This window comes from Callospermophilus lateralis, chromosome 17 (genome assembly GCF_048772815.1).
Source record: "Callospermophilus lateralis isolate mCalLat2 chromosome 17, mCalLat2.hap1, whole genome shotgun sequence".
In the NCBI taxonomy this organism is placed as follows: Eukaryota; Metazoa; Chordata; class Mammalia; order Rodentia; family Sciuridae; genus Callospermophilus; species Callospermophilus lateralis.
The window spans coordinates 43,409,809-43,426,639 of NC_135321.1; the positions used below are offsets into that span (position 1 = coordinate 43,409,809).

Consider the following 16,831-nt stretch of genomic DNA (forward strand, 5'->3'; position numbering starts at 1 on the left):
TACCATTGAAAAATAGTGGTTAAAAACAAATATCTTGTTTTTTTCCTAATTTTTGGAATAAAGTAGTCATCTTTTCATCATTAAGAATATTAATAGTAGCAAGGCCCCACTGGCACATGCTTGTGATCCCAGCAGCTTGGCAGGCCGAGGCAAGAGGATCATGAGTTCAAAGCCAGTCTCAGCAAGTTAGTGAGGCCCTAAGAAACTCAGTAAGACTCTGTCTCAAAATAAAATATAAAAAAGGGCTGGGGAATCACAAACATACATGATGAAAAAGGAAATATCACAACAGACGCTACAGAAACACAGAAGAAAATTAGACATTACTTTGAAAACTTGTACTCCGATAAAATAGAAAATATTGAAGGCATCAAATTTCTAGAGTAATATAATTTGCCCAAATTGAATCAGGATGATATACACAATTTAAACAGATCAATTTCAAGTGACGAAATAGCAGACCCCATCAAAAGTCTGCCAACCAAGAAAAGCCCAGGACCAGATGGATACACAGCCGAATTCTACAAGACCTTTAAAGAAGAACTCCAATTTATTTATTTACTCTCCAATTTATTTCAGGAAATAGAAAAAGAGGCAGCATTTCCAAACTCATTCTATGGGGCCAATATCACTCTGATTCCAAAACCAAGCAAAGACACATCAAAAAAAAAAAAGGAAAAACTTCAGACCAATATCTTTAATGAACATAGATGCAAAAATTCTCAATAAAATTCTGACAAATACAATATAAAAACATATCAAAAATATTGTGCACCATGATCAAGTGGGATTCATCCCAGGGATATAGGTTGGTTCAACATATGGAAATCAATAAATGTACTTTATCACATCAATAGACTTAAAAGATAAGAATCATATGATCATCTCAATAGACGCAGAAAAAGCATTTTGACAAAAAACAGCACCCCTTTATGTTCAAAACACTAGAAAAACTAGGGACAACAGGAACATATCTCAACATCATAAAGGCTATCTATGATAAGTCCCAGGCCAACATCATTCTAAGTGGAGAAAAATTTAAGGCATTCCCTCTAAAAACTGAAACAAGACAGGGATGCCCTTTTTCACCACTTCTATTCAGCATAGTTCTTGAAACACTGGCCAGAGCAATTCGACAAAAGAAATCAAAGGGATATGTATAGGGAAAGAAGAACTCAAATTGACACTATTTGCTGACGATATGATTCTAAACCTGGAAGACTCTAAAAGTTCCACCAGAAAATTTCTAGAACCAGTAAATGAATTCAGCAAAGTAGCAGGATATAAAATCAACACCCATAAATCAAAGGCATTTCTGTATATCAGTGACAAGTCCTCAGAAAGAAAAATGAGGAAAACTATCTCATTTCCATAGCCTCAAAAAATAAAATAAAATACTTGAGAATCAACTTAACAAAAGAAGTGAAAGACCTATATAATGAAAATTACAGAACCCTAAAGAAAGAAATCAAAGAAGACCTTAGAAGATGGAAAGCTCTACCTTGCTCTTGGATAGGCAGAATTAATATTATCAAAATGCCCATACTTCCAAAAGCATTATACAGATTTAATGCAATTCTGATCAAAATTCCAAAGACATTCTTCATAAAAATAGAAAAAGCAGTCATGAAATTCATCTGGAAAAATATGAGACCCAGAATAGCTAAAGCAATCCTTAGCAGGAAGAGTGAAGCAGGTGGAATCTCTATACCAGACCTTAAACCATACTACAAAGCAATAATCACAAAAACAGCACGGTATTGGCACCAAAATAGACTGGTAGACCAATGGTAAAGAATAGAGGACACAGAGACTAACTCACAAAACTACAATTATCTTATATTAGACAAAGGTGACAAGAACATGCATTGGAGAAAAGATAGCTTCTTTAACAAATGGTACTGGGAAAAATGGAAATCCATATGCAACAAAATGAAATTAAACCCCTATCTCTCACCATGCACAAAACTCAATCAAAGTGGATCAAAGACTTAGGAATACAACCAGAAACCCTGCATCTAATAGAAGAAAAAGTAGGCCCTAATCTTCATCATGTGGGATTAGGCCCCAACTTCCTTAATTAGACTCCTATAGTGCAAGAATTAAAACCAAGAATCAATAAATGAGATGGAATCAAACTAAAAAGTTTCTTCTCAGCAAAAGAAACAATCTGTGAAGTGAACAAACAGCCTATATCCTGGGAGCAAATTTTTACCCCTCACACATCAGGTAGAGCACTAATCTCTAGGGTATATAAAGAACTCAAACAGCTAAGCACCAAATAAATAAATAAATAATCCAATCAACAAATGGGCTAAGGACCTGAACAGATACTTCTCAGAAGAGGATATATAATCAATCAACAAATATGTGAAAAAATGTTCATCACCTCTAGCAATTAGAGAAATGCAAATCAAAACTACTCTAAGATACAATCTCACTCCAGTAAGAATGGCAGCTATTATGAAGACAAACAACAATAAGTGTTGGCGAAGATGTGGGGGAAAAGGTACACTGATGGTGGGACTGCAGTGTATGATTATACAAATTATACACTGCAGTATATAATTTGTCCAATATTGGTACAGCCAATATGGAAAGCAGTATGGAGATTCCTTGAAAATCTGGGAATGGAACCACCATTTGACCCAGCTATCCCTCTCCTTGGTCTATACCCAAAAGACTTAAAAACAGCATACTACAGGGACACAGTCACATCAATGTTTATAGCAGCACAATTCACAATAGCTAAACTGTGGAGCCAACCTAGATGCCCTTCAGTGGATGAATGAATAAAAAAAACTGTGGCATAGAAACACAATGTAATTTTACTCAGCAATAAAAGAGAACAAAATCATGGTATTTGCAGGTAAATGGATGAAGAAAATGCTAAGTGAAGTTAGCCAATCCCAAAAAAAACAAATGCCAAATGTTTTCTCTGATATAAGGAGGCTGACTCATAGTCGGGTAGAGAGGGGGAGCATGGGAGGAATAGATGAATTCTAGATAGGGCAGAGGGGTGGATGGGAAAGGAAGGGGGAAGGGGATTGGCAAGGATAGTGAAATGTGATAGACATTATTATCCAAAGTACATGTATGAAGACACAAATTGGTGTCAACATACTTTATATACAACCGGACATATGAAAAATTGTGCTGTTATGTGTGTAATAAGAATTGTAATGCATTCCACTGTCATATATAAATATTTTTTTTAAAGTTAGTACATATAGCCAGGTGCAGTGGTGCATGCCTGTAATCCCAGTGGAGTGGGAGGTTGAGACATGATAATTTCAAGTTTGAGGTCAGCCTCCACAACTTAGTGAGACCCTGTCTTCTAAATAAAATATAAAAGTAAAATATTAATATAAAAGTAAAATATAAAAAGGTCTCAGTGGTTAAGTGTCCCTGGGTTGATTCCCAGTACCCCCCCGCAAAAAAAGGCAAGAAAGTAAGTTTATATAAAGACAAAAAAAAAACCTTAACAACAAACAGCACAGAAATCTTACTGGAAAAAGCAAGTTTAAACCCTAAGATATTGAATTTCATCCCTATCTTCAGAAAAACTAAATGCTGAACAAAAAATAGTTATTATTTATAATTATTCTAATTTACCATAAAGTATAAGACTTTGATTTCCACCCAATTCTCGTCCTTACACTCTCTTTTATTTTTTCTTCTTCTTTTTTTTAAGTTCTTCTGAGTAATCTGGAAGGAAACCAACTTAAAATATCCATGCTGAGATTAAAAAAAATGTGAAATGTATAGACAATGGAGTTCTATTCAGCCATAAAGAAGAACGAAATTATGTCATTTGCAGAAAAATGGATGGAACTTGATATAGGCCAGACTCAGGAAGCCAAGGGTTCTTTTTCTCTTATATATGGAAGATAAAGAGCAAGAGGAAAAGAAATTGTTGGGTGGATTGGGACCCGTGGGAAGGTTAAGAAAGAAGGGAAATGGGAAATACTAGGAAATTATATTGGACAAATTATATTGTTACATCATATGCAGGTATTAAAATGTAACAAAGAATTCCAAGCATCATACATCATTATAATGCACCAATAAAAATATGGGAAACAAAAATATCATTGTCAATCTCAAACTATCTCTAAAGAGCTTTGCAGACCACCTACCTGAAGTGTTCCCATGGCTAATGTTTTTAAGCTGCTGATTTTTTTCTCATGCTAAATTAGGGACGTCCTTGTTTCACAAGCAGAGCAAATATTGTTACATTTGTTTTAAATACCCCCCAAAAGAAAAAAACCCCAAACCACAAAAACAAATGAATAAGGTAAATTCAAAGAGGAAAGTAACTTCCCCAAAATGAGATCTAGATAATGGCAGAATGAATAGAAATCCAAGACTCCTTATCTAAATTCAGTGTTTTGTTTTGTTTTTTTCTATAATATGTACCTCTTCTACCTTGGGACAGTGATATGTCTCTTTAGACTCATACACATTCTTAATCTAAAAGTTAAGATACACATCTCTTGTGAAAACATACATGAAAAAAAAATCTTGTGTAGCCTTCATGGATCTGGGAGAAAATCTTCTGGATAGTAACTGAAGTCTTCCAGGTCAACATGCTAAATCTCAGATTCCCAAATCACAGCATTTTGTTTAACCTTCACTGACCATTTAAAGGGAAAATAAATAAAAATTAAAGCCTCCTTTTTTCTCCTCCTAGACAAATGGTTCTATATGATCTGTAGAAAAACAATGGCAATAAGAGCAGCATCTGGGAATCTGCAGGAAACACAAATTTTCGGGCCTTACCCTGGGTGTGGGGCATAGCTATCTGTATTTTTACATGCCCTGCAGATAATGTTCATGCACATTAAAGTTTGAGAATCACTGTCCTAGATTACTAATGCGTTAATCATTGTTTCTCAGATATGTCATACAAGAGCTCTTTATAACCTGTCATTTTAAGTATATCTTCTCGGTCTGGGGTTGTAGCACAGTGGTAGAGTATCTGCCTAGCATGTGTGAGACGCTGAGTTCGATCCTAAGTACCACATAAAAATAAAATAAAAGTCCATCAACAACTAAAAAAAATTTTTTTTAAAGAAGATCTTCTCCATTCTGCCACAATTTGATTATGAGAAAAAATAATAATGTACTTATTTTTTTCTTCCATAATGGAGATTGAACCCAGGGGTATTCTAACTCTGAGCTACATCCTCCCTCAGTCCTTTTTCAAGTTTTATTCTGAGGCAGAATCTTGCCAAATTGCCCAGCCTGGTCTCAAACTTGTGACCCTCCTGCCTCAGCATCCTAAGTTACTAGGATGTGCCACCATGCCTGGCTAGAATGTACTCTTAATGACAAATTTGCTTTTGCCCCATCCAATGTTCCAGAATTTTGGCCCATGCAGAAGCAACATTGTTTAAATACAATTGCTATGTTAATGGTTAGCTTAACTATTACATTTCATGGACTCTATCTTTTCAAATTTCATACTGAAAATAACCTTCCCTCTCTCATAACTAAACAATATATGTTCTAATTAGTAATGAGCCTTATAATTCAGTATGTCATTTCTTACACAATTTATATTGCTTTATGGAAAGTTGTAGTTTTTTTATATCCTATGATTTCTTTAAACAAAAAATTTTAAAAAGTCTTCACAGCACTTGTTTCCTAATCTCCTATGTATTTCAATCATTCAATGCTTATTCTTTTGCCCAGTTCCTACAGGTTGCTCTGCAAAGCCAAGGTGCCAGTAGGTATATGGCTTGTATTCCTTTTTCTCCCTTCTACTGCCTGATTAAAAAAATGAAAGTGGGAATGCTAGGAATTGTTAAAAAGAAATAAAGGAATTCTTTGTCTTACTCTGCACAGATGCACTGAACTCCACATTTCCCAAAGGAGAAGAAGAAATTTAAAAGGAAATGAGGGCCACAAAATATATAACAAATGTTTTAAGAAATCAGAATTTCTGAACTGCAAGGTCAGATGGCTTGCTCTGCAGAATTTTGGATGATGTGGTAAGAAAAGAAAACACTGAGGGCTAGATGTTAATCTAGGACATACACCATACATTTCGGACAAGTCTGCAGCTGTATTAAACAAAGATGTGCTTGCTTGTTTGAAATTAGAATTTAGCAATTAGTAATCTATTTAAAACTTGTCATAATGGTGAAATGGAAGAATACGAGCATTTACATTTTAGGTAAGGTATCTAGGACAATCCCCCTACAAATGGAAATTCTGAAAGTGTTAGTATTAAAAATTTAAAGTTGTAAGACATAAATAATCTATTTTTTCTTTAACTGAAGCAAAAAAGACTAGTGAAAAGATAAGCACCTACATTTAAAATGAAATATTTGCATGACAAGGATATTCACAGACATTTTACCAGACAACAAAGTTTTCAAATAGATAACCCGTCAGGTCCATAAGGACAGTATATTGCAGGAATCACTTCAATGAATTGAGAGCAAGAAAACCCAGAGATAGACTATCTTTTATTAAAGTACCTAATGAGGATGACAAAATTGAAACATATCAACAGGAAGAATTGAAAAAATTTTTGGATATCCCCATTTAAAACCTACCCAATTTAACACAATTCATCCGCATAAGAATTTAATAGCCTTTAAAATCATATTAGAGAAAAGAATAATCTCAAGAGAAAGGATCAAGAGCAAAACTCATCCTCAATGGCTGAAAGCAAACAGATTATGAAGGTGATTCATGTTATGATTTAATATGTATATGATAAATATCACTGCTGAAACGTTTCTAGCATAAATAAAGTCTACAACTTCTCTAAACAGTTCTTCAGAGTTCTTCATTTATTCTATACTGGCATTAATCTGTTTCCTCTGATGAGCTTGATAGGAAGGGATTACCAATTACCTAAAAAGGGAAAGCAAAGCAGCTCTAAATTAATCACCATCAAGAAATCCATGCTAATCTTTACAACTCAAGGAAGACAACTGTCCAGAGAGTCAAATGGGAAAGAATAACAAACCAAAGTACTATAGTTTACATCAAGGTGATAGAGGTTAGTGCATAACCTTACCATACAAGAGAACAATTCAACTCTATATTAAGGTAGGGACAATATGCAACCAAATAAAATATGGTACCTTTGTGTAACTGATTCTGAAGGGGAGTCCTTTGAACCTTAAAGTTACTAACAGCTTTGGGGACAGGAAGATGACAAAAATGACAATATTTAACTTTCGAACATTTGCAACTAATACAGAGTGGCTCTGTTCTTGGACCAAAGCCATGTATTTGATTACCTTTTTGATCAAAGAGGATTTACAGCAGGAAGCAAATAGAAGACTTTCAAGATACTCTGGAAAGAAATTATATTTAGTTCTTTTAATGTTGCTTGAAAGAAAGTGGAGGTGCAAAGGGAAAGAAAATAAACAGGTTTGCTTCTACCTGTTCTCAGTAAGAAAGGCAATGGGGTTTTGTTTTGTTTGTCTCTCTGAATATTCTTTGAAAAATTCTGTCTACCAATTCATGCCTCAGGGAATAATTAAACAGAATACTTAAAAAAAAAATCCAACAAACAACATACTCAAAAAAAAAATTTAAACAACACTAAAGAAAAAACTGACCTAAGATACAGATGTTTATGAAGGAGGAACAGAAAGGGTGAGATCTTTAAGGTTAAAAGGGTAAGCTTTCAGAAACATATTTTACAAAAAGGGAATACAAGTAGGAGAAAGTGAGGTAGGTATCCAGGCAGCCCTTAATTAAAATAAAGAGTAAGATGGGGTTTTATATCCCCAAATAATCTATCAACAAGCCAGGTTTGCTTAATGAAAGAGACAAGTACATTTCTCAAATTAACATTTTTAGATAAATTTTCCACTGAAAAGAATTTAGTACAAGAAATATTTAGTTGAAAATAAAATGGTTTCAACTCCTTTTAATGTTTTCCCTTTCTGGCATTCCTTGTCCCACCCTGATACCTCTCTACCCAGAGTTCATGTATTTCCCTTCTGTATGTTAATGAAAACACAACACACTGATTGTAAGAATCTTACTAGATTTCCATTTGTTTTGCCTCAGCTCCTACATTAATCCAAACAATAAGGGCCTTTAAAACATTCATAAATAACCTGCTGCTGCTGGCACCTAGGAGCCAAGTGTAGCAATGTTAAGCAACAACAAATTTCATAGTTCAAGAGGCACAGTTAAGGAAAAAAGGTTGCTCAGGAAATCACTCTTATTTAGCACAAAGATCCTTAAAAATTGCATGAAATCAGTCAAGTAACTATAGAAACCAATTTCTTCAGCTCCATATCACACGTCTCACACCTCAATTGTCTTTATTATCGTCTGCTGTCAGATCCTTAATCAGAAATGTGAACAGGCTTGATGATTTATTCAGGAGTGAAAAGAATCTGTAGGTCAAGTGAAAATTTTCACGCATGCACACACTGGTGCATGTGCACACACACAATCATACACACACCACATCTTCAACCTTAGGTACTTTCATTTCATTCTGTTCTCAGCAGCTCTGGGGGCAACTCCAGTGAGATCCAATATTAAGGCTCAATTAAAATAAGCTCCAATTAGTGGAGCTTTTTTCTCTGGGGCTAGAAAAGTCAGGAAATGGATATTGGGAAATGTAAAAAGTCAGCTACTGAGAGGAGGCTGCAGACATAAATGAACTTATTTGTTGATTTCTACAGTTGCTATGCAGAGGCCTCTGGGAGTAAAAGCTTAACCAGTCTAAGCTATAAACTAAAACCCCTGCAGCTAAACATGAACTGTGTGAAACAAGGGCTCCATTCCAGAACAGAAAACTGCTGGGCCCAGAAAATTAAAAGCCAGAGGCATTTTCCATTTAAAACTAAATCCCAGTACCGCCTCCCAGCCAAAGAATTATAAGCAGTATCAGATTTACAAAACGAACAATTACCCTGGAAAAATGTAGCCTATTGTACAGTCCCAGATGCTAAATCTCAAAAGTTTCTTCTTCTTTTTTTTTTAATCCCACACTATACTCCTCCAAGTACACTGCTGAAGTTTACAAAGAGTCATTTCTAGACAGGCCTAAGCCTTGAAAGTAAATTTTAAAAAGAGAGCACATAACTCATTGACCTCATTTGAAGTACTGCCCTTGCCTTCAGCAGTTCCCGTCCTTCCCCAAGGCTTCTGCAAATGGTATGCAACAGCAAAATAAACCCTGACCTAATTGCCAGGAGAGAGCTGCCAACCTTCCCTCAAACACAAAGGCAAGCATGGTGACTTGAAAGTCCTACCTCTTTGGCTTTCTGCTTTAATCTCAGCTGTTCTGGATCTTCTTTATTGGAACGACTCTATCAAAGGAAAAGAAAATTTTTAATAGAAATTACGAGCATCTAAACACCATAGTCGCAGTTAAATATTTAATAAACGACAATTTCACTTGTGATTAAAAATCCTAGCTCCAGGGGCAATGCCTCAATCCAGTCTAGCTGCACTCCCGCCCTTACTCCCCCTTCATCATCTGGGCCGGCTGCTACGTTCTAGCCTGGAGGAAGCTTATACTGAAATGATGCTAACAATGTCAGTCAGGTCCAGTTGAGGCATGACGTTCTTGTTGGAACACTAGAAACTAAAAAATGGATGGTACACATGAAGAAAAAGAAAAGAAGAACTGTTGGCACAAAAGAATGAAAACAATCAACACTGGGCTCATCTTCAGGTAAAGGCAGTTTTGGAAAACATGCTATTTCATGGACCATGAAAATCAAGAACTTCAGTCACCTTGAAACAAATCTCTCTTTTAAAAGCATAATTTTAAAAAGGAGGAAATACATTTCAACGTTTTCATTAAAGTATCTTCTCTATAACATATATTAGAATGTCAGGCACAAGTAAATGTTCATAAATGTTTACTGACTGCCACTTTTCATAAGATTGGCATAAGAAAACAAGCTATTAGCTATACATAATTTAATCATAAAACAAACATAATAAACCCCATTTCTGATATCATAAATATATATTCACAAGAAAACATGCTTGGGATAGGTGGACCTTTTTATTCATCCTAACAGTTACTTAACTCCTATAAATCTGAGTATTTTCTCTAAAAAATTCAATCTTCACTAACTAAAGACAGCTAACAAGCTAAAAAAAACTAAGAAGTATTCTATTATTTACTAAGCTTAACTGATAGTTTTATGAATTTACCAATACCTTTGTTAAAGAAAAGCACAAGGGTTGGAGGGTTTCCTTTGTTAAAAGAAAGCACAAGAGGCTTCAGCATGGCTTTTAATTTCAAACACTTAACTATCTATACTAAATTGTACCTAACCATGCATTTTTTTTTCTCCATTTTAATTCCCAATCTACTAAAACAATTTTGTCTGGGACTCTTTTGTTAGTCTATCTATAATATTGAGAGAATGAAAATGTGTACATGTTTAAGATAAATATGCATGTACATATGTGTATATGATTGTTTACTCCAGCATAATGGGCACATTTGGGTATTACATCTTTGTTAGTCATCCACCATTTATTGGTTATTCACAGTATAAATATTACACTATGGATCACTGTTCTACACTTGATATGTATGATATGTAAAATTTTAGATGATTAAAAATACAAAAAAAATGCTGATACTGATAAGTGCTATAAAGAAAATAAATAGAATGATGTGATAGAACAGACAAGACTGGTGAGTACCTCTTTAATTGATAGGGAAGTTATCTCTGAGGAATGATATTTGAGTAGATGTCTGAATGAGAAAAAAGAAGCAGCCATGTAAAGATCTGGGGGAAGGACATTCCAAGCAGACAGCACAGCAAATACTAAAGCCTTATAATGGAAACAAACTTGGGTATAACTGAATACAGAGAGAAAGCCCCTATGTTTGAAATAGAAAATTTAAAGGGAAGAAAGGTTGAAGATCATGTGTTGCCTTGTAGGGGAGTTAATTCCAGTTATAAGAACAAGCCACTGGAGGGTTTAAAGCACAGAGGGAGTTGCCCCTAAGGTGCCTTTCAAAAGACCCTTTTCAAAAGGGGTCTTCTGCAGCTATGTAGAGTGGGTGCTGCAGGGATTCAAGACTAAAGAACTGGTACCCAGTGCAATAAGAAGACCATTCCAAAGCAACTGTTGTGGGTAAGAGACTGAGTGAGAGAAAAATGAATGCAGACTGAACTAGCATCACAGCAAAGAAGACAATGATTAGACTGGAAACACATTTTGCAGGTAAAGCCAAACAGGCTATTGATGGGCTGAATATAGAAAATAAAATAAAGAGAGGAAACAAGGATGACTCTTAGGACCCTTGCCTAAGCAACAAGAAAGGATGGTAATTTCAACTTTCTGAGAAGCCAGATTTATGGGGAAAGAACCCAATGTTCAGTTTTAGATGCCTAATTAGAAACCCTGGCAGACACAAGCTTGGCATACTCAAGGAACAAAAGGTCAGTGAGACCTCCAGGGGTAGTAGCACATTTCCAGCTACTCAAGAAGCTGAGGCAGGAGGATCACAAATTCTAGATCAGCCTTCGCAGGTATTGAAATCCTCTCAAAAATTACAAAAAGGGCTGAGATCTAGCTTTGCATTAAACACCCCTGGGTTTAATCCCCGGGAGCAAAAGAGGCAGGAATAAGGTCAAAGTGGAGTGAGTGAGAGGAGCAATCTGAGGTAAGAGGGAGGTGTGGGCAAGATGATGTGAGGCCTTATCAAATTTGGTAAAAAGTTTGGATTTTATTTTTAATGCAATAGAAGCCAATGAAAGATTTTTGTTTTTGTGATGAAAATATTATTCTCACAATAGTATGATGAAGGGATTGTAGAAGGGAAAGGAGATCAGTTAGGAGGTATTATAAAAGTCCAAATAAAAGATGTTTAGGCTACAGTGGTGACGGTGATGATAAAAACGTCACCATGGACACATTTTGGGAATGAACAGGAAGTGAATTGAATGTGGGAAGAGGAGAAAGAAAGAAGCTAAAGATGACTCCTAGGATTTTTGGCTTGAACATCTGGCAAATGATGGGTGTCATCTACTGAATTAAGAAAAGCTGCAAGAGGGATGGGAAAAATCAGAGTCTTTTTGGACATAATAAATTTGAGATGCCTATTAGCCACTGAAGCAATATGAAGCAGGCAATTAGCTATAGAAGCCCAGAATTTCAGGATGTATACTGAATTGGAATTAATCTTAGGAGAGAATTAAGAGGGAGGGAAAGACCTGGGACTGAAATCTGGGGCATTCCAACACTTAGAAGTCTGTCTGGTGAAAAACGGAAAAGCCAATAGACCAAGAGAAAGTATCATACTTTTTATCCAATAATAACTACTAGACTAGTATTTAATAATTTATGACCTTGTTTACAGCACTTTAACTGGAAATAAAGCACCAATAAACCACCTCATTACAATGGCTGAGTGCTTGCTTATAGCACTTGAGGGCTCAAGGAAGAACATCCTGTCCTATTTCCCTGCCTGTCCCAGGGCAGGGGTCAGCATTGGGGCTGAGGCTGAGACAGTAGAAACTGCAAAGAGATAGGGCTATTGTGCCCACATCCTTGTGCGGGGCTGAGGCACCTTACCAAGGTATGGGCAAGTGGCCGAGAATACAGGTTGGTAAAAGTCTGGGGCACTTCATTGAAGCATGGGTCAAAGGGTATGGTGATTAATCGAATGGACGATGAAATGGAGTTGGGAGAATTACTAGTAACAGAGATGACAGCAACATGGCTAGTTCAGACATTAGTCACATTACTTACATTGAAAGACTGATCAGTTGAGAGCTAAATTGATTCAGAACATACATTAAACATATTAAAGGTGATAAGAGCCAAGTTTCTGACTACTGGAGAGAGTTTTTATAAACATGGAAAAGGTAGGGTAGAAAGAACCCTGAGGTACTAGATTACAGTTGGAGGAATCCATCTGAACTCATGATTGTATTATACACACACACAGATATAGGAACAATTATGAATGTATGGTTGGTTACATATATACACATACTACAAATTCCTAGATTTGTTCACTGAGAGGGCCTGACACTCTGTTAAGCAATGACAATAGTATATATCTAATAGTGATTTCTGACCATTATCTTCAACTAAAAAGAATCAGGATTCCTTACAGAAATAGTTGATTCCAGGGCTGGGGCAGGAATAGCAAAGGCTGGGCCTGTAATAGCTTGAGCCAGAAAGTAAGGACATGCTCAGTGAGTGATAGACATATGATAAAGGACCAAAGTGCCACCTTGAAAAAGTCTCCCACTCAAGCAATTTTTAAATATCAAAATAATGATAGTGCTAGGCTCGGTGGCACATGCCTCTAATCCTAGGGGCTTGGGATGCGGAGGCAGTAGGATCCCAAGTTTGAGGTCAGCCTCAGCAACTTAGCAAGGCCTTAAGGAACTTAGTGAGACCCTCAACAACTCAGTGAGACCCTATCTCAAAAAATAAAAAGGGTTAGGGATGTGGCTCAGTAGTTTAGCAGCAGTGGGTTCAATCCCTAGTACCAAAAAAAAAAAAAAAAAAAGACAGTAATGTATTACAACTGGCTGAATGACACAGAAAATTATAATCCCATACTGATATGACTAAGGTAGAAAAGAACTCTTTTATATAGTAGAGTACTAATAAATGTAGGTAAGCTAACAGAAATAAAGAATTAGCATTTGGCAACCATCACAGAGAGGGCTAATTCAGGCAGATATCACAATGAACACTAAGGCTGAAACATGGAAGATTTTTGAGGAATGGAATGTTGATATCATCTTAAATATCTTCCTATGAAGATATTTGTGGGCTCAAGGAAGAACATCCTGTCCTATTTCCCTGCCTGTCCCAGGGCAGGGGTCAGCACTGGGGCTGAGGCTGAGACAGCAGAAACTGCACAGAGATAGAGCTATTGTGCTCACATCCTTGTGCAGAGTTGAGGCACCTACAAAGGGGGAATTGGTCAATTTAAAATGGAGGGAACTGGAAGGCACCTACATGAACAGGTGATCAAGGCTGTCTTTTGATACAGTCAGCCAAGAAGAATGTAGCATCATTTCTGTGCATTTCTGCCAAGAATGCATGACTCTGGTCATAAAGAAATACCAGATGAATCCAGGTTGAGGCTCATCCTGTATTCAGAAATTAAGGTCTATATTATTGAAAATTGTCAAAGACATGAATAAAGACGAAAGACCAACACTAACTGAACGAATATAAAAAGAGATAACAACAAAATGCAACACATGTTCCTGAATGGAAAATGGAACATGAAGGAAAAATAAAGATACAGGGGAGACAGCTGGTGAAATTAAGTCAAGGGTCTATGCAATTGATGGTAGTGTTACATTGCTGAGTTCCTTGGAGGTTTACAAAGGAGACTGTCCTTATTTTTGCAAATACATACTAGAATGTTTAGAGTGTCTGAAGACTAGTTTCAAATGGTTCAGAAAACAATTACTTAGTGCCAGTAGTTATACAACTCTGAATATACTTTAAAAGTTCTAAATTGAGAAATGAAGGAGGGAAGACAGACATATGGACAAACTAATGAAAGTGTGTGTGTGTGTGTGTGTGTGTGTGTGTGTTTAGAAATGGTGGAGAAGAGTAGAGATGAAGCAAATACAGTAAAATATTAAATGGAAAAACATGGGAAAGGGGGCTGAGAATACAATTCTGCTCAACTTTTCTATAGATATGAAATTAGTTCTCAAAAAAGTAATCAGTACCCTGGGCATGGTGGCACACACCTATAATCCCAGTGTCTTGGTAGGCTGAAGCAGGTGGAGGGTCACAAGTTAAGATCTAGCACTCCTGGGTTAAATCCCCAGTATCACAAAAACAAAAACAAATAAAAAAAACAATTGGAAGGCTGGGGTTGTGGCTCAGTGATAAAGTGCTTGCCCCTAGTATGTATGAGGTACTGGATTGGACTCTCTGTACCGTATATAAATAAATGAATAAGATAAAGGTCCATCAACATCTAAAACACACACACACACACACACACACACACACACACACACACATATATATATATATATTTAAAGCAATTAGTACATAATTAGGATCAAATACTCTACAAGGAGAAGCTTCTAAGAAAACTAGAAATCAAAACTAAGGTGCTTCCAAAAAAAAAGACTCTAATGCTCAGCACATTTAATACTTCTTACAATGACCCTAAGCCTAATTAAGCTTTTACTCCGTTTGGCATTAACAGTTGTGGAAACATTTCAATAAAGGAGAAAGGAAATAAGTGAGTATATAGTCTCACTTGTTTGTTGTCTATTCCTCTCTAACTCATTTCCACCCATCTTATATTTTAGTCCATGTAATCCAAATTATTCCTAATTTTATCCACAATGTTTCTGTCTACTTTCCAATTTTTTTTTCCTGAACTGTAACTTGGCACATATCAATTCTTACACTAAAATTTTACAAAACATTTTTACCTGGGAGGTGGGGGTGGGTGGGTAGGTATGATGCCCAACTCCCAGGAAATGAAAGTGAAGAGACAAAAGATTATGACTCATTGAACTAAATTAACTGAAAGCCACTGTACCACACCATCCTGGCTATGAGACATACTATTACTAATTTCATTTTAAGAAATCCTCCAGAGAAATCTAAAAGCTTAATAAAACGAAGACAGCCAACCAATGATAAAGCCAATTCTGACCTCACTGCCAGGCCGCATTCACTCATAAATCATGTAGGCCCTTACCTTGGCTGCCTTAAGTAACATTTCTCTTTCTTCTAAATCTTTTCTCTGTTTCTCCAATTGATCCAGCTTTTCAAGGAATTTGAGCTGTGACCGAGTATCACTAGACAGGATATAATTTTCACTTGCCTAGAAAAAAAAAAAGTTTTTATGATGATCCTGGGCAATGCACTATACATTAGATATCATTATAATTTAACTAAAGACAATAACATCAACACATATAGGAAGCCAAATTTTCAGGTATTATTTTTGTTTCTGATAAGCAAACTTAACAAAACAAACAAATAAAAACCAGGAACCTTAATCATCCTTAAAATATGAGAGATGATCTAACATTTACATTTCAAAGAGATTTTTCTATTAAACCTCATTGGGAGCTGGGGTAAACAATTAAGCCAACCACAAGAAGAAAAATGCAAGAGAGTATACCATTTACCTATAATTTAAAACTTTTTAGTTAAATTATTGTTGATCTTAGCAATTAACATGAGTAATTAAATCTTAGGCCTATGAAGACAAAAAGCAAGAAACAATCACCTCACTGAAAAATAAACCAAAGATGAAAGTTATCACTCTGGTTACTATGGTTGGGTTAGTCTAGCCTTAATAACTGAATACAACTTCTATCAAAATACAACATAAGACAAGCTGACAAATATTAAAATCCCAAAACCCTGTTTTGAGAATCCTATTAAGGTATGAATTTAGATAGAACTGTAGTCAAAGAAAGTAACTGTATAATCTGTGAGAGTCATACAGAAGTATAATTGTCTTAATTTTTCCATAAAATGATAAAATCTGATATGCTAAAGTGTAAATCACTGCTTTTCAGTCTAAATATTTTCTTAGCCTATGAGTACCGATCTGTGTATGGTTTGATGGGCAGCAATGGTAGGGTGGGGAAGAGCACAGGGATATTCCTGATTTCTTCTCCTTTGTTTTTTTGCTGTACTGGGAATAGAATCCAGGGTTTTGCACTTGCTGGGCAAGCACTTTACCACTAAGTTGCACCCCCAGTCACTTCTTTTTAAATTTATTATTTACTTGGAGACAGGGTTTCTCCAAGCTACTCAGACTGGTCTCAAACTTGTAATCGTCCTGCCTTAGCCTCCTGAATAGTCAAGTTTATAGGCATGTTCATTGTGTGGGCTTCCC

The 16,831-nt window shown here is 36.0% G+C and overlaps 1 protein-coding gene across 3 annotated transcripts in view; it reads right to left on the minus strand.

The window, feature by feature from the left end:
* Taf4b (TATA-box binding protein associated factor 4b) overlaps positions 1 to 16,831 on the minus strand; it is a 129,063-nt gene that overhangs the window by 36,961 nt on the left and 75,271 nt on the right. For all 3 annotated transcript variants that reach the window (XM_076836938.2, XM_076836936.2, XM_076836937.2), the window contains 2 exons: positions 15,677 to 15,802; positions 9,246 to 9,302 (listed from right to left, as the gene is read on the minus strand). In XM_076836938.2, the coding sequence (XP_076693053.2) occupies positions 9,246 to 9,302; positions 15,677 to 15,802 (183 nt within the window). The remainder of the gene's footprint in view (positions 1 to 9,245; positions 9,303 to 15,676; positions 15,803 to 16,831) is intronic.